We start from the raw sequence: 18,746 nt of genomic DNA, 5'->3' as shown, positions 1-18,746 counted from the left end.
CTACCATAAACTAACATTTTATTTGCATAATTATGACTAAGCTCACAGAATGATGTAAGATAAAGGCATCTTATTCCAGTAAGAGCTTAGTCAAGAAGTACACAATTTTCCTTAGTTTTAAAAATAAGAATTTAGCCCTGGCTGGCGTAGCTCAGTAGATTGAGTGCGGGCTGGGAACCAAAGTGTCCCAGGTTCGATTCCCAGCCAGGGTACATTCCTGGGTTGCAGGCCATAACTCCCAGCAACCGCACATTGATGTGTGTGTGTCTCTCTCTCCACCCCCCCCCCGCCCGCTCCCTTCCCTCTCTAAAAATAAATAAATAAAATCTTAAAAAAAAAAAAAAAAAAAAGAATTTAAGCCCTGGCTGGCGTAGCTCAGTGGATTGAGTGTGGGCTGCAAACCAAAGCATCACAGGTTTGATTCCCAGTCAGGGTACATGCCTAGGTTGCAGGCCATGGCCCCCAGCAACTGCACATTGATGTTTCTCTCTCTCTTTCTCCCTCCCTTCCCTCTCTAAAAAATAAATAAAATCTTTTTAAAAAATTAAGAATTTAATGCATTATCGGAGGGACTCTATTTGCAAGCAGAATATGGCACACACCTGCTAACATTTCTGATTTCTACATATCTGCCTCAAATATGGCACCACACTGTTCTGTATCCTATGAAATACTGTTCCAGAGTATGGTAGTAGCTCTCCCTGCAAACAGTGTGCTGTGGTCAAACAAGCTTGGGAGATGGTGCCCACCATATTTCTGTCATGGAAATTTACAATGCAAATTAGCATAAAGATTCTGAGAAATCCAACAATTAAAAATCATGACTTTAACCCAGTACTTTCCATATTTCTTCTGTTTACAGAACACATTTTTAGCCTCTAATAACAGCTCCTAATATTAATGTAAAAAATGGGCCACTCTGAAAACAGTTTTTCTATAATAGTATTCTATTAATTCAGGCCAAGTTTCATTTTCTGATTAGTTTAAATTTTAGATAGACAAATTTCTTGCATTTTTAAGGTTGTAAATCAAAATAGTGTTTCTGCTGCTAATTAATAAAGACAGGTATCTATCATATACAAAATGCTAACACCATAGTGATGCCAGTCCTTCAGCAATCATAGGAATTAAGTGTTCTCACTTGTGAAATATAATTTACACATTTGGGATACTCTGACTCTATTTACAGAGAATGGACATGACTGTTACTGACACGATGATTTGTCAAAGAATAGCACATAAGTTCTGTGCTACTCAAGCACTACCATGAAATGTGCTTTTTATCTAGGAGATAGTTTAAAATGTGGGAGTTAAACTTTTTATATTTTACATCCCCATCACTGCAAGAAAAGGGCATATATCACAAATAAGTGGGTATTTATAAATGACATATCCCATTACTGTCCTAACACAAATATGCAAGCATATATTAAAAAATGAAATACCAACTTTCATAAAACTTGAAATTTAAAGACTAAGAGCAATATGAAATTAAAATATTTTAAATATTTTAATATTTCAATTATTGGTCTAATCTGGTATACTGATCAATTACTGGTATAATACAGTAATTCGATCAAATATGCTTAATTATTTTTAGAAACTTGACCTAATATTGTTTGTATTATAAAACATGTTGCCCCAAAGCAATGCTTTGTTTTTCCCTAATATCTTGTGGAACAGTTGTAAATATTTCCCAAGTATCTGGGTTTTCTATTATGGATACCTTTTATTCCTGATTGACATAGTGTTCCACAGATCCCATCTTCACCAGAATTTCAGAAGTTACTAAAACTAATTAGCCCACATAGAAGAGGAAAAGTACACTGTTCTCATTTTTTCCTTCCATGTGGGCCATCTTCCTTGACCCTTGCTGAGTACTAACTACTCCACTAAAATTTTGCTTAGTGCTGTCTTTCACAACAAAAGGAGCATTAAAAGAATACAGAAAGTTAAACCGTGTTAAAATCCATTTCTAATAGCTCATGTGCCATTTTGATATTTAAAAGTACTAAGTCATTTCTAGAATACTTGATTAAAAATACCATGTTTCCCTTTGAGTTTTATAAGAATGATCTTGCTGCCTGTCAAGAATATGTCAGCTTTTCCATACTCATTATTACCCTTTAAAGCTGACTGACTAGGATTTATGTTGTGATATTATCTAGTGATAAAAACCTCACTTTGACCTGATGGCGTAGCTCAGTGGATTGAGCGAGGGCTGCGAACCAAAGTGTCATAGGTTCGATTCCCAGTCAGGGCACATGCCTGGGTTGCAGGCCACGGCCCCCAGCAACTGCACATTGATGTTTCTCTCTCTCTTTCTCCCTCCCTTCCCTCTCTAAAAATAAATAAATAAAATCTTTAAAAAAAAATTCTATTTTGGGGGGGAAAAAAACACCTCACTTTGTATCTCTCCTCCCCTACTCCTCCTCCTTGGTATTTCTCCCACTTCTTGATGTCATGCAGACTATGAGCTTGAGAAACAGTCTTGGATTTGAGTCCTAACTACCATTTTCTAGCATTGTTATCTTGGGGAAGTCACTGAGATTGTTTCATAGAAAAATGCCTATCCCTTCACAGGGCTTGCTCTAAGAATAAATAATTGCTTTCACAGTCTAATATAGTACCCATTAAAATAGTAAGAGCTCCCAAAATACTTCCTGTCATTCAAAATAGGAGCTGTGGAAAATATACATAATGCATCATTGTCAAACTTGATTATTATGAATATATATAAAGTCGATATACTAATAGGCCCTGATTTCTAAATTCTTTAGCAGTTACAAACACCAAGAATAATTCAGCTGATTTAATTCCTGATTCAATTTTCTACTTCAAAGGAAGCAAAGTGGCTAGGTGTAAAAAAAAGGAACATGAGTTCAATCTAGTTCCACCAACCTGCGTGACGCAGGATAACTGAAATCTCTCTGAACCCAAGTTTCTCATCTAAAACTTGAGGAAAACAATACCTACCTTGCAGAGCTCTTGTGAGAATCAGTGCCAGAGCCAAGCATTTAATAAAGGGTACCTGTCATTGTTAGATCTTGTCCCTTGACATTTATTAGATAGTAAAGTGTTATCAAGACTCATTAAGGCTACTGACTTTTTATTGCCACTGAAAATCTGTATTCAGGTACCTGGTACACAGCTTTGGCTTATAAGTTATCTTCAACAGAATTACTAATAATTGGTCACTGCTACTACTACACTATTATATTTTTTCACATACTGGATATATACATTAGAAATTAAAGGGCGAACAGCATGTCTATGTCAACTTTCTGAAGGATTCTTAGTGATAAGGATTCAAAAGTGGTTAAAACAGCTTTTAAAACAAACCTAATCAGATAGTGTTAATCAATAGACTAACTTCCCCTAAAAATATTACAACTAAGTTAAACATAACCAGACTTATTTAAAATAGATAACTGGAGAAATGTTGAAACCAAATATGAACAAAGCATTACTTCAAACATCAATGACGAATAAAGTAAAAGTCATATAGAGCAACGCTAACCACATTTACAATTAAAATCGGTAAGGATGTATACTAATAATTCATATTGTTTTTTACTCCTCCAAAGTTTATTCTGAGTTTTCAAAGTGCATTTAATGGTGACTAAGAAAAAGATGAATTAAAAAATACCAAGACTAAGACTTCATAATCAACTTAATATAAGAATATAAGAGGAATTCCAGTGATTAGTGGAATTACAATTGGTGGCTAACACTGGCACACTTTAAAAAAATATGGCAGATGCTGGTCTATGTTTAGTACATACTGATGTATGGAGCCATGCCAGGGTCCAGCGTTGTAATCACGCTTTCTACGGAATGTTTTGTTTTATCAAGCACAGATTTCACCATAGGATTGCCGGCTACACCCTGCATAAAACAAATTAACATATAAATACCCATTCTAAGCAAACAACCTGATAATGAAAGACATTATTTTTTTAGGTTTCCAATGCATCACAAACTGGCACTTTTGTAAAACATAAGAAAAACAAAGTGATGGCAATGTGAAATTCCTATGAAGTTTCAAAATGCTTATCCATCACAAACCCACAATGGTATGCAGAACACACTTTGAGCAGCACTGTTCTGGGAGGTATGTATATTGCATATACACATATACTTGCATGTATATTTATTTATTTCATTTTATGTAATTATTTCATTTCACTTCTATTTATATAAAAGACTAGGCAAAACTCGTCCAGCAGGGTACCAAATAAAGACTGTAATGGGATGTCTCCATAGACCCATACTTTGTTCTCTAATAAAAAAATGAGGAGTGAAAACATTTCTCATATTTATCCCCCAAAACAAGTACCTATTACTTTTATATAAAATATTCCATGCCCTACCAAAGCTTCTTTTTCTTAGTTCCTGATTGTTTTGTTCATATGCAAATTCTCCCTTTTAAGACAGAACTATTCCTCTGGATTTTTTTTTCCAATTAGAGTTAATATTCAACATATTAGTTTCCAGTGCACAGCACAGCAATGAGACATTTACATAACTTACAAAGCGACCCCCCAGCTGGCCTTGGACCCACCGGATGTAAAACCACACTATGAGACAGAAGGAGCAGGCCTGTGCTCTACTTCTCCCACGGCTGCACATACCAAAGGAAGAATGACTCCAAGAAGACAAGTGGCTTACAGCCAGGATTCCACCTCTTCCCACCTACCATTAAGCACAGGTGATTCAGAAAAAAGATTAAGTTTGTTAATCTTTTAAGATTAAGTTTGTTGCCCTGGCTGGCGTAGCTCAGTGGATTGAGCGCGGGCTGCAAACCCGAGTCGCAGGTTCGATTCCCAGTCAGGGCACATGCCCGGATTGCAGGCCACAGCCTCCAGCAACCGCACATTGATGTTTCTCTCTCCCTCTTTCTCCCTCCCTTCCCTCTCTAAAAATAAATACATAAAATTTAAAAAAAAAAGATTAAGTTTGTTAATCTTAGGACTGTCGACCAACCTTTCTGGGTTGAAGAGTTATTCACAGACCTCTGGAGTTGAACTGGATGTTTCAAATGACATGACACAAGAACACACTTTTAACAAGGGAAGGAAGTGACAGTCCCAATATAAAGAAAGCTTTTAAAATGTACAGAGGGATATTAAAAAACAGCTTAGAAAAATGCCATCTTCAAAACATGAAAAATGCAGTAAACCAGTTAACCACCTACTGACCGAAAAATGTTTAATATACAATTAAATTGCTGCCAAACCATCAGCAGAATGTTGGGGGGTGGTCACCTGACAAAGCAATTCCAAAATTCTTCAAGAAATCAATGGAATAAACTAGTAAAGGAAAATTTTAAAGAAAAGAAAAATGATCAGACTTGAACAACCAAATGCTGATGTATTTTTATGAATGTGGAAGCTTAGAACTGACCCAGCTTACCCATCAATGAATACTCCCCTAACCTCACATCAGCAAAGTAGACTATTAATAATTAATATCATAATTAAAATACTTAAAGTAGTGTGGTACTATTGCAAGGACAGGTGGAGCAGTGGAGTAGAATACACAGCCCAGAAACTGACATTAACCAACCATTCAGTAACTAAGATAAAGGTGACATATCAAATCACTGGGATATTATGTTGGAACAGTCAATTAGTGGCTGAAAGAAAATTAAAATTGACTTCTATATCATATAATAAAATAGCTACATTAAATAAGTGTAAAAATAATAAAAGAATTAGAAGAAATCAAACCAAAAAAATCATATATTGTGGAAAAAGGTTATTTTTATCATGAAAAAATTGAAAGTAGGCTGATAAAAATGAGTCCTGAAAATTTAGAATCTTTTCTTATAATGGAGAAAACTGCAACATATAATAGCATATAATAAAATATTCTTACTACACAGCTCATATAAATCCATTAAGAAAATCATCCCAATTCAACACTGAGCAAACTACATGAAGAGACTTCATAAAAGAAAACTGCATTAGGGTGCGTATGGAAAGCAACCAATCAATGTTTCTCTTTCACATCAATGTTTTTCTCATTCCCTTTTTCCCTGACTCTCTTCCTAAAATCAAGAAATATATCCTCAGCTGAAGATTTAAAAAAATCTATAAATGGCAAATAAATCATGTGAAAAAAATTTCAAATTCAGTAACAAAAAAATGCAAATAAAAATCAGGTATTACTTTTGCATATCAAATTGGAAAATATTGTATTTCAAGTTTATTAATCAGTGCTAGCAAAGTAAAAAATGCCGTGACAGTGTATTTTGGTATAGCCTTCCTAGACAGCTTATATGTATCAGTAATTTTTTAAATGTTCTCTGACATTCGTCAAAACTTAATCCTGATAAAACAGAGACGAACACAAAGATCTGCATATAAGAATGCTCATCAGTTTTATTGATAAGAATCACAATTAGAAAATGTCAAAGCACATTAGTGAAATAAAATATGGGAAATAAATGCTATGGTATATAGGGTAAAACAGCCAGAAAGGAGAATGTCTCTGAAGATATTTTATAGCTAGGAAGATATTCCAGACATATGCTAGGTAAAGACAGACACAAAATCGTATGGGTCCAAATGTTACTACCCCAATTTGATTTTTATTTAAAAAGACATACATCTACATAGATATGCACATACAAAAAGGTTGAGAGGAACTACAGAAAACTAGTAAAAAGAATAGATTTTCTTCCTTACACCCTTTTATTTTCAAAGTTTCTTTAATATAAACATCTGTTAGTTTCATAATTTAAAAATTAAGTGTGTTTTTTTTTTCCCCTGGCTGGTGAAGCTCAGTGGATTGAGGGTGAGCCCATGAACCAAGAGTTGTTGGTTCAATTCCCAGTCAGGGCACATGCCTGGGTTGTGGGCCAGGTCCCCAGTAGGGGGCATGTAAGAGGCAACCTCACGTTGATGTTTTTCTCTCTCTTTCCCTCTCCCTCTCTCTAAAAATAAATAAATAAAATTTAAAAAATTAAGCAAGGTTTTTTAAAGCATATTTTAATTATACTATTACAATTGTCCCATTTTTTTCTCCCCTTCATCCCCTTCTGCCCTACATCTGCCCACCTCCAGCATTCCCCACCTCTCTTAGTTCATGTTCATGGTTCATACATATAAATTCTTTGGCTTCTCCATTTCCTTTACAATTCTCAACCTCCATTTGTCTATTCTGTACATACTAATTATGCTTCTTATTCCCTGTACCTTTTCCCCTATTTTCCCCTCTCCCACTCTCTACTGATAACGCTCCATGTGATCTCCATTTCTGTGATTCTGTTCCTGTTCTGGTTGTTTCCTTAGTTTGTTTTTGTTTTTGGAGGGTTCACAGTTGTTGATAGTTGTGAGTTCATTGTCATTTTACTGTTCATAGTTTTGATCTTCTATTTCTTAGATTTAATCCCTTTACCATTTCATATAATAAGGGCTTGGAGATGATAAACTCTTTTAACTTGACCTTATCTGAGAAGCACTTTATCTGCCCTTCCATTCTAAGTTATAGCTTTGCTGGATAGAGTAATCTTGGATGTAGATCCTTGCCTTTCATGACCTGGAATACTTCTTTCTAGCCCCTTCTTGCCTGTAAGGTTTCTTTTGAGAAATCGGTTGATAGTCTTATGGGAACTCCTTTGTAGGTAACTCTCTCCCTTTGTCTTGCTGCTTTTAAGATTCTCTCCTTATCTTTAATCTCAGGTAATTTAATTATGATGTGCCTTGGTGTGTTTCTCCTTGGGTCCAACTTCTTTGGGACTCTTGGAGCTTCCTGGACTTGCATGTCTACTTCCTTGCCAAATTGGGGAAGTTTTCCTTCATTATTTTCTCCAAGGTTTTCAATTTATTGCTCTTCCTCTTCTCCTTCTGGCAACCCTGTGATTTGGATGTTGGAATGTTTAAAGTTGTCCCAGAGGTTCCTCAGCCTCTCCTCATTTTTTTTGAATTTTTGTTTTTTCATTCTGTTCCTGTTGAATGTTTACTTCTTCCTTCTGCTCCACATAGTTGATCTAAGTTCCGGTTTCCTTCCCTTCACCATTGGTTCTCTGTATATTTTTCTTTATTTCACTTTGCATAGCTCTCACTTCCTCCTCTGTTTTGCATCTGTACTCAACCATTTTTGTGAGCATCCTAATTACCAATGTTTTCAACTCTGCATCTGATAAGCTGGCTATCACCTCGTCACTTAACTCTTTTTCTGGAGTTTTTGATCTGTTCTTTCACTTGGGCTATACTTCTTTGTCTTGGTGCACCTGTTATGCTGTAAGCGTCAAAGCCTTAGGTGTTCACCAGTGCAGGGCAACCCACTTGGCTGCAGTATGGTGCTGTATTATCAGGGAGGGGTCAGAGAGGGAGCAATGCCACTTGCTTGGCTCTCACCCTGCTTTCAGTCACTTCCTCCACTACCCACAAGCAAATTGGGCCCTTCTGGTGCTGATACCCAGGTGGGTGGGTTTGTGCACCTTCTAGGACCCCATGGGTCCCTCCAACAGACTCTCCTATGAAAATGGGAGTTTCTCCCACTGCCACAACCCCTGTAAGTTTTTATAGCCAGAGGTTGTGAGGCTTTAGTTTTCTAAGTTGGGCCCCAGGGTTGTGCAGTCCGTCTCACTCCCCAGTTGTTCCTCCTGGTTTATCCACAGGCAAATGTAGGACTGCCCAGTCTATCAGCTGCTGCCTTGCCACGTGTCCCCTCCACCCCAGCTGTCTGTCTTTGCTCCTCCTAACACTCTAAATGAATGTTTCTCCTTTAACTCCTTGGTTGTCAGACTTCCATACACTTCAATTTTCTGGCAGTTCTAATTGTTTTCTGTTTTTAAATTGCTTGTTGTCTTTTTGGTTGCGCTGGAAAGCAAAGTGTTATCTACCTACACCTCTATCTTGGCAGCGAGCTAAAAATTAAGCATGGTTTTTAAAGCAAATGCAGCTTACCTTAATAAAACCCCAGAGTCCACCAGCAGATGCTTCATCCTGACCTCTCACAATTCTAGGATCTTCTTGTTCCTCTGGAAATGTAATGGCGGATGTGGTTCCAGCTCCCTGGGCTAGAGATGTCAGACTGGCTTGCTGAGTAATAGGGGCTGGCAAAATACCTAGTTAATGACAAAAATATTTAATTATATAATTTATTCCATAAACTATTTCCTATAAAAAGATATATGAGGTGTAGTTTAAAACAGCTGAAATAATGTAACTCAAAAAATCTCTTATAACTATTTTATAAAATACAAGTAAGACAAAATTCCAAAAGAAAATTTTTTTGTTTCATAGGCTTACACCAATTGTCTTGAAAATGGACAAAAAAAAAACAATCAGAAAGTACTTTGTTTTCTCTATTTAGTAACTTGCTGTGACAGCTATAATTCTAATGTCTTTAATGCATAAAAATAATTGATGTGAGCACCCTAGCCCATCATATAAAAGCATATAACAGTAAGTACACATACTCTATATACCCTATTTTAACTAAAAAAAAAAACCTTACATATACATAAACATGGGTATAAAACTTGTACTCTGTCAAAAATTTTTATTTGTAAAGGTAGATACACAAAGTTGGACAATAAAAATTACAACAAAGTTGCTTCCTTTTCTACAATGAGAAACAATAGGCAGAAAATGACTCCTACGAAGCTCTGATAATGGTTTCCAACAACCACTCCAGAGAAGCCAACTGTATAACAGCTACAGCTAACCTAGAAAAGGAAATGGCCCAATACCACCAACTTACAGCAACACATGAGCTTTTATATGGTTTTGAATTTTTACCTGGCTAAATAAAACTACTCCTTGGGCTATTCAGTCCTGATAATTTTTTTTAAATGAAGCTTTAAAAGAAACTTTGAAATTTCACCTTGATGTTTCTTTATAAGTGCACAAAGCATTAGGACAAAATCTGGAATTTTGTTTGACATAATGTTTACAACATATAAAAATCATATACTAGCTTATATCAGCTTTATTTTAATAATTAAAATGGCAAAAACATGAGAATTGAAAACTCTAGAAGTCAAAGAAATGAGTTAAAAACGCTAATGCAGAGAGACTGGAACCTTATACACTGCTGGTAAAAAAGCTGCTTTGGAAAACAGCCTGCGGGTTTTTCAAGTAAGCAATTCCATGGCTACACAAGATAAATAAAAATATGTCCACCCAAAAACTTGTATGCAAATGTTCAGAAAAGCAGTGTTTATAGTAGCCAAGAACTGGAAATAATTCACTGATGCGCTGAATAAACAAAATGTGGTACACCCATTCAATGGAATATTATCCAGTCACAAAAAGGAATGAAGTACTAATTGTGTATGCTATATAAGATTCCATTTACGTGAAATGTCCAAAATAGGCAAATTCATAGAGACAGAAAGGAGACTAGTGTTTGCTTAGGACTGAGGACTGAGGAGAAAGTAGAGAGTACTGCTAGTAAGTTAAGAGGTTTCTTTGGGGGTTGCAGGTTCGGTCCCCAATCAGGGGGCACATGATCAATGTTTCTCTCTCACATCAATGTTTTTCTCCCCTTCTTTCTCCCTCCCTTGTCTTTCTCTAATAAGTACATACATACATACTTAAAAAAAAATTTAAAAAGATTCTGAAATTGTGGTGATGGTTGCATAACTCTATAAATATATCAATAAATAATGAAATGTACACTTCAAATGTGAGAATCATGGAATGTAAATTATACCTTGATAGAGTTATAACTTAAAAAATATTAGCTATAGCCATTTATTTCAAAGTATCAGTACAAGAGAATTACCTGTTACTGGAGGTGCAGAAAATGACGGCATCAAGGGTGTCTGGGGAGCCCTTCCTGCATGTCCCCTTGTAATGTCATACGCTGAGCCAACAGAAAATCCTGATGTAGGAGGACCCGGAGGGGGAGCAGATGGAGGAGTACTTGGGGCAGAAGGTGAAGTTGGGAAGTGGGATAAAGGAGGATTACTGAAGGCAGCAGCAGTTGGTGGAGGAACGGGAGGTGTTACAGCAGTAACAAGTGGTGGAGAAGGAACTGAGGAAGGAGGCACAAAAGGCAACGATGCTGAAGGCCCCACAGGAGGAACGGATGGCTGAGGGGTGGAGTATGCAAGTGGTGGCAAGGACTGCATAGAAGGTACATTTGGAGAAGAAAAAGAACTGGTTGTAGCTAGAAAAATCAGGGGCAGAAAAAAAAACACAAAATTAGAAACGCTTTTCACCTAAGTTTTCAAAGTATCTCATTACTTTCTTCTTGCAACATTGTTAAAAAAATAACAGACCATATCCCAAGAATTATTTTTAAAATGTATAACTTAACATATACAACAAATGACCTTCAAGTCCCATAAGTAAAGGAAGCAGCTATATAAAATTAACTTATGGTATTGTTCATAAGTAGATCTTTGTGTTTTTGTTTGTTCCGATGTGTTTTAACAAAATAAAGCTGCTATGAGCATAAAAACCTATATACTCAAGGCTCAAAAACTTTTTCAGAAGGGTAATGACCACGAAGTCACAGAACATGAGACAAAACTTTTTAGAACATTTTTGTCATAAGAAAGATGATTTATAGTCAATATGAATAAAAAGAACAAAAGTCTACCTATATAAAACAAAACATACATGCTTTCTGTCTTTGGGCTTAAATGAAAAAGGCTGTCTCCCTTCATCTTGGCAAAGATCAGAGAAGTTTTAATATATACATTCTTTTGTCATTTGAGTGAGAAAAAAATAACAGTCTTTTTACTATACTCAAAATACACTACTAGGGGTGTCCAACCTTTCAGCGTCTCTGAGCTACACTGGAAGAAAAAGAGTTGTCTTGGAGCACACATTAAATACACTGCAACACGTAATCACAAAAAGTCTCAAAATGTTGTAAATAAATTTACAATTTCATGTTGGGCCGAATTCACAGCCACCCTGGGCTGTATGCGGCCTGTGGGCTGCGGGCTGGACACCCCGGCTAGATGCTAGACAACTCCATTTACCTAAAGGAGCAGGGGTGGAAGACATGGCAGCAGCAGCAGCAGCCAGTCCCGCAGGGTTTGGTGGAGGCGTCCCAGGTGGTGTTGTCTCTATTCCACTCTCTTCCATCATTTTTCTTCAATTATGATAGACTATAAAAATATTAAAATGCAGTATTACACCTTAGTCAAAAGCATATTTTTAAAGCTTGTATAGTTAAAAAATAATTTTATAATCATTAGGAGACATGTCTTTATATTTATTTTTTTAAACTCTTTTTTTAAAGACTTTTTATTTTGTTTAGAGAGAGGGGGAGGGAGAGAGGGAGAGAAACGTCAATGTGTGGTTGCCTCTTACACGCCCCCTACTGGGGACCTGGCCCGCACTCAGGCATGTGCCCTGACTGAGAATCAAACCTGTGACTCTCTGGTTCACAGTCCGGTACTCAATCCTCTGACCACACCAGTCAGGGTATGGTTATAATGCCACTTATTTCCAGATGAAAGGTCTGTCAAAATTCCTGAAAAAAGAAGTCAGTGAGGCCCTGACTGTGGCTCAGTGGGTTGGGTGTCACTCTGTGAACCAAAAGGTCTCCAGTTGTTTCCAGTCAGGGTACATGCCTGGGATGCAGGCCTGGTCCCTGGTTGGTGGCGTGTGACAGGCGACAGATCAATGTTTATCATACGCATCAATGTTTCTCTCCCTCTCCCTCCCTTCCCTTCTCTCTAAAAACAAGTAAATAAATTTTGGAAAAAAGTTAGTGAGAATGTCAAATATGCAGAAAACCTGTGATATTTTCATAAACATACTTATTATTTGGAAATAATTTTATGCTAACAGTATAATAAATCATTATGATTTTTATGTTAACTATATAATTAATTGCCCAATATATTTCAAATAGTAAATTACTGATTTCTGCCACATGAATGAATATTAGATTTATATCTAGGTTCCAGTCGCTATTATATTAAAAATAAAAAATATTGAAGTATTTTTTAAACGCTTCCTCTCTTCCCATAAAGCATTGTATGTGGGCTACTCCTTTAATGTAAACATTAAAAATAATAATAAAATGTGATTAATTTTCTGCTTTCTTCACATTCTAAAGCATCCCAATAATGGGTAAATGATATGTCCCAGCTTTTAGAAATGTTAACAATAGCAAAAATGCCACTAGACACCAGGGTCCTAACAGATGATTATGATTACAAAATATGGGAAAATTCCCTTAAAAATTACAGATTTTCAAGCCTGTCACCAGAATAAACTCAGAACTTCTAAATACACCAAAGTTGTTTTTTGATGTTTTTATTCATTTAACATTCGGTGAAGGCCAACTGTTTGCCAAGTACTGCTGTCACCTCTGGAAACACAATGGAAGCAAAACCAGGATACTTACAGACCAGCCCAGGAGGTAATCAAAGAGCAATGCCAGCGTGCAACGAATGTAGCCGAATGATGTGCTGAGAGCAGGAACAATTCTGTTTGACAGGAATATGATTTGGACTTGAAGGTTAGGAAAGGGTCCCCTCCCCAAGGATCTGAAGAGTGTACAGAATTTAATTAGGCAAGGGAAAGGAGATAAGGGGGCAAATTTCAAAAACAGTGAATGTACAGGACAGATAAAGGCCCTAATAAGGTAGCAGGAACAAGATACATTCAAGAAAACCCATTTAGCACAGGTCAGAAAAGAAATGAAGACTGGAACACAGCAGGAGCCCAGGCCGTGTTGAATCTTATAGACCAGGTTTTTTAAGGACGGAAAGTCTCCATGGGGCATTTAAGCTGGGAGTGACATTTCTTGTCTTTTATTTTAACTTTTTGAAGAAATTTTACATTTGCAAGAAGGTTGAAAAAATAGAACAAAGTTCATGACTACCTTTAATCCAGCTTCTCCCAATAATAGTATCTTACAATAACTATAGTACAATGATCAAAGCTAGGAAATTAACATTGGTATAACACAGGTAACTAAACTGTAGACCTTATTTGGATTTTACCTGTTTTTATGTTTGTGCACATGTGAGAGAGAGAGAGTGTGTGTGTGTGTGTAGTTCTATGAAGTTGCATTGTATGCATCAACTATGCATGTAACCACCCTTGCAATCAGGACACAGAACTGTTCCATCACCCCCAAGGAACTCCTGAAGCCGCTCCTCTGCCCCACCCTTCCACCAACCATAAGTCCTGGCAACCAAATGTTTTCTAACATTTTCTCATTTCATGAATGTTACATAAATAGAATCACACATAGCATATAGCTTTTTGAGATTAGCTTTTCTGACTCAGCATAATTACCATATTTTACCATGTATAATGCACACATTTTTGCTCAAAATTTTGAGGGAAAAATAAGGATGTGCATTATACACGGGTAGTACTAACTCCGTATCTATATAAATGATTTTAATGCTTTTACTCATGCTCATGCGTTCGAAGTGTAACTCTAGAAAACACTAATGATACCTGTATGCAAAATAATACCCTGGAATACAATAATTGGTTTTGTTTCTAAATATTAATAAATCAAAAATTGAATTAAAAAATTAGAACGAAAGATTTTTTTTCCTGAAAGTCTGGGCCAAAAACATGGGTGTATGTGATACATGGGAACATGTTATATGTGGCAAAATATGGTACCTTCAAATCCATCAAGTTGTTGGATGTATCAATAGTTTGTTCTTTTTTTAATGCTGAATAGTACTCCATTTTATACCAATTTTATCCACTTATCTGTTAAAAAACATATAGGCTGAGTCTAGCTTTTGACAATTCATATTTGTGCTGAAAGATTATTTTGATGACAATATGCAGATTGGGCCATAGGACAGTCAGAGTAAATGCAGAGACGATTAAGAAGGATATAGAAGTAGTTCAAATAGGAAGTAATAACACCCTAAACTGCTAGGGAGGTGGGGAAGAGGGTGCTTCTGCCCTTCCCCACCCCAAGGGAAAAATGATCAGTAATGCCAAGGGTGAAAAATTGGCCTACACCAGCAATTAACAACTTTTTCCATCTCACGACACACATAACTAATTGCTAACATTCTGCAGCACACCAAAAAGTATATTTTTTGCCCATCTGACAAAAAATAGGTATAATTTTGATTCATTCACACCAGATGGCTATTGTTGTGTTGGCTGTTGTCACTTTTTTTATTTGACAATCTAAGGGAAAAGAGGTCAGTGCCCCTGACCAAATAGTCAGGTACTGAATGTTTTAAAAATTAGTGCAGCACACTGGTTGAAAACTGCTGGCCTAGATTATGGAAGTGATGGTGGAGATGAAGAAGAGTGGATTCAAGAGATGTTCAGGCACTAGGACTCTAGCAGACTGGATGGGGCAATGATGGTGAGATGTCTGACTGGCACAACTGGATAGAGATGGTGGTGTCATTCACTCAGGGAACACTGAAGAGGTCAAGGTATTAGCCTGATATCGTTGGAGTCCAGGTTATACAGTGTCTATATTGGGCACGCTGAATATAAGCCCCTTGAAACATCCAAGGAAAGACAATGACTTGGTTTGCAGCCTAGAAACCACATTAAGTGTGGGTTCCCTCAGTTTACTCAATAGAGTGAGAAGAAAAGATGACCCAACCAATCCCTGAAGAGTAGCCAGGTAGAAGACAAGCTACAGAGAACAAGAGATGACCAGAAAGATAAGAAAAAAACCAGGAAGACTGTGGTGTCCAAAAGTCACAGTGTTCCGAGGTAGAAGTAGGCAACCGTAACAAAATCTGCAGAGATACCAAAGAGGACAGTATCTGAAAAATTCAGTGGATTTGTTTAACTGGAGATGAATGTAGTGAGAGCTGGAGTGGGGGCAGAAGTCACTCTGAATTGGACTGAGGAGTGAGAGGTGAGGCAAATACGCACAATGTTTTCCCAAAGCCACCTCTGCAGCTTCCCACTTTTCTGTTAGTCATTCATTTCCTACTATAGATGCTACCAAATTCTTACAGTGGCTAGTGGAAATCATATTTAAAGATGACCCTCATTCCCAAGAGTAACAAATGTGTCGGCAAAAGAACTTTGCACAATGAATACAACCCATAATATGGAATAATTTGTTCATTTATTTCAGCCTTTAAAAGCTTTACTATTTGAGAACTGGCTTAATGACATGATTGGGTAATTTTGTATATGTAAATGCACTACCTTCGACTAAAGAAAAGCTACAATGATAAAACAACAGTGAAATGTCAGAGTGGGTAAAAGTTTTAGTGCTCAAATCTGGACACAAAAAGTAACATGTATAAATGTTACACAGTATACGTACACAAGAAAAGAAATTGAATAACGGAGCTTTAACAAGTGTAAAAGCAATTATTGTTGATGTACTAGAGCAGAGCACAAAAGCCCCTAGAACAGTGTTAGGCACTGACCCGAGAACCTACGGGAAAATAAGCTACTTCCCACTGCCGCTCTGGTCTGTTGACCGAGCTAGGGCGGGAGAGGCCTCCCCCCAGGCTCTGCCACGTCTCCAGGCCAGGCTGGGCCGGGCTAAGGTCAGCGGGAGCTAGCCACTGGTCTCTAACACCAGCCAGCGCCCTCAAGGAGGAGCCAAACAGCCAGCAGTGCCTGGACAAGAGTAAAGTACTGGAGCAAGACCCCCCGAAACGTACCCACAGTACTAGCAGTGGCTTGCCTTACAAAGGGCACCAGAGCTTGGGCTGCGTCCTCCCACAGCCGCGCAGGGAATGAACGACTGCTTGGGTCTCAGTAAAGACCCTCGGCTACCAAGGGGCCTGCCGGCCCGCCCACCTTGCGGGGACTGCGCCCCTTGGCGCCCACACCCCGTACCGGCACTGCCGCCCCCACCCGCTTGCACCCGCGTTGCTCCCAAGCTGACACTCACCTGTGAACTCAAGAGAGTACCCTGTGGCAGCTGGAAAGTGGGAGACACGGAGGTACGGGTGTTAAGACTACGGCTCAAAGGAGACTAGGAAGATGCACACCGAAGCTCCCGGTGCACGTCCCCGCCTCCAAGATGGCCACCAGGCGCGCATGCTCCTGCGGCTGCCACGTCGGCGGGTACCGCCCCGCCCAACGCCACGCCCTGTCCCTTCGGGAGCCCCGCCCCCAGGCCTCGGGTTAAATCTGAGTACCTGCGTCCGAATGTCCTGCTGCGCAACCTTGACGCTGCCTTTCTCCAGAAGCGTTCCCTAGCAGAACTGCCCTCCTTTCCCCTCCACAACCCCAACACGCAAGAATGACACCCTTATTATTAGAAGTAGTAGCTCAGTTATCCTGTGCCTTGGCCACCCTCAGGGATGCAGGTGAGCCAGCCAAGGTCATCTAGTCAGGCCCCACCTACCAGAAGGACCTCACTCCAGAAACTGGGACTTACCCTGCATATTTTCAAAGATTTCCAGATAACATCAGTTGCATCAGGAGAGACCGTGGGGTGGGTACAAAGTAGTAGCTACTGCACTGATTTCCCCCCAGTAGTACATGTATTACATTTTTTTAAAAAATGAAAAACCGAAGACAAAGATTATCAACTTTCTTCACTTCATTATGTTCCACTCAAAACAGTGCCAGAAACAGTCTGTACTCAGTAATGTAGTACATTAAATGAATCGATGAATGGCATGCAATAGAGAAAAATAAGAAATCTGAAGTTAGAAGTCCTGGTTTGGGCCTGGGACTACCCTAATGCCAGCTGTGCAGTTGAGTGATCTCGCATAGGCCACTTAATCTCCATATTCCCATTTGTAAGATAATAATATTATTATCCACCATCTCTTACTCAGGCAGGTAAGAATCAAAATAAGGCATATGAAAGTACTGTTTAAACTGCTGAGTATTAAATGCATGAAAAATCATTTTTGTTGTTCCCAAATCCCTTCAGGAACTCATTCTTAGATTTAGCATTAATTTACATCTTGGACTTGACAGTTTTAAACAGTCTAAAATACCTCATGGAAAAGTTAATACTATTTAACTATGCTCTGACTTCAGATCTCACGTTGAAACTACAGTGGGCTGTTCCCTTTGGTGGTGACATTTATTCTATCCACTGAGAATGTGTGTAGGTGGCTATCTGGGTTACTCTCCAGAAAGTGCTGTTTGGGGTGGTGCCGAAAATAGTTATCATGTCTATCCTCTTTGGTTAACACCCTTAATAGCTCAAAGGTCTGTTGGTTTCTTCATTCATTCACCAAATGTTTACTAGTGGCAGCAGTGTGCTGAGCATTGGTACCAGAAATGTAGCAATGAACAAGACAGACAAGGTCCTAACACATAGGGAGGTTTCATTCTCATAATAGAGAGAGGCTATGAACAGGAAAATAAACAAAGTAAGTACTGTTTGTTATGAGCACTTTGAAGGAAATTGTTTGGGTGATGTGATGTACACTAATTGGGGTAGGCCACTTCGCATAAGATGAATGTGAGGTACTTCTCTGAGGAGGTGGGATCTGAGAACAGACCTGCAAGGAAGCAGGTCTGAGGATATCCAGATAGAAAGCAAAGCACTCAAAAGCTCTGAGGGAGGGTGCTTGACACATTTGCAAAACAGTAAGGAAACTGGGACTGAGAAAGTGGTAAGAAATCATCTCAGAAAAATAGCAGAGCCAGGTCATATGCAGCCTTGTGGTCTGTGATGAGGTCTTTGGGTTATATTCTAAGAGAAATGAGAAGCAGGTGGAAGATTTGAGCCGAGGACTGACAAGATTTTACTTCAATTTCAAATTACACTCAGATTGCTATATAACTTTAAGGGGTGCAAAGACTAAAGCAGGATGGCCAGGAATGAGAATATGGTGGTTCTGAGTAGCTAACAGGGCAGGAGGAGATGGTGAATGG

At 38.2% G+C, this 18,746-nt stretch overlaps 1 protein-coding gene across 3 annotated transcripts in view; it reads right to left on the bottom strand.

Moving 5' to 3' along the window:
• The window catches only part of PRRC1 (proline rich coiled-coil 1), a 29,732-nt gene extending 12,796 nt beyond the window's left edge, over positions 1-16,936 (bottom strand). Inside the window, exons 1-6 of one of the 3 annotated variants that reach the window (XM_036020710.1) lie at positions 16,795-16,936; positions 13,333-13,474; positions 11,954-12,082; positions 10,744-11,130; positions 8,919-9,079; positions 3,786-3,888 (exon numbers count right to left, since the gene is read on the bottom strand). In XM_036020710.1, the coding sequence (XP_035876603.1) occupies positions 3,786-3,888; positions 8,919-9,079; positions 10,744-11,130; positions 11,954-12,062 (760 nt within the window). In that variant the 5' untranslated portion in view covers positions 12,063-12,082; positions 13,333-13,474; positions 16,795-16,936. The remainder of the gene's footprint in view (positions 1-3,785; positions 3,889-8,918; positions 9,080-10,743; positions 11,131-11,953; positions 12,083-13,332; positions 13,475-16,794) is intronic. The other 2 variants (XM_028524189.2, XM_036020711.1) reach the window with 2 other exon arrangements.
• Between the last annotated feature and the right edge of the window lie 1,810 nt (positions 16,937-18,746).

This window comes from Phyllostomus discolor, chromosome 3 (genome assembly GCF_004126475.2).
Source record: "Phyllostomus discolor isolate MPI-MPIP mPhyDis1 chromosome 3, mPhyDis1.pri.v3, whole genome shotgun sequence".
In the NCBI taxonomy this organism is placed as follows: Eukaryota; Metazoa; Chordata; class Mammalia; order Chiroptera; family Phyllostomidae; genus Phyllostomus; species Phyllostomus discolor.
This window is presented reverse-complemented; position numbering and strand designations above follow the sequence as displayed.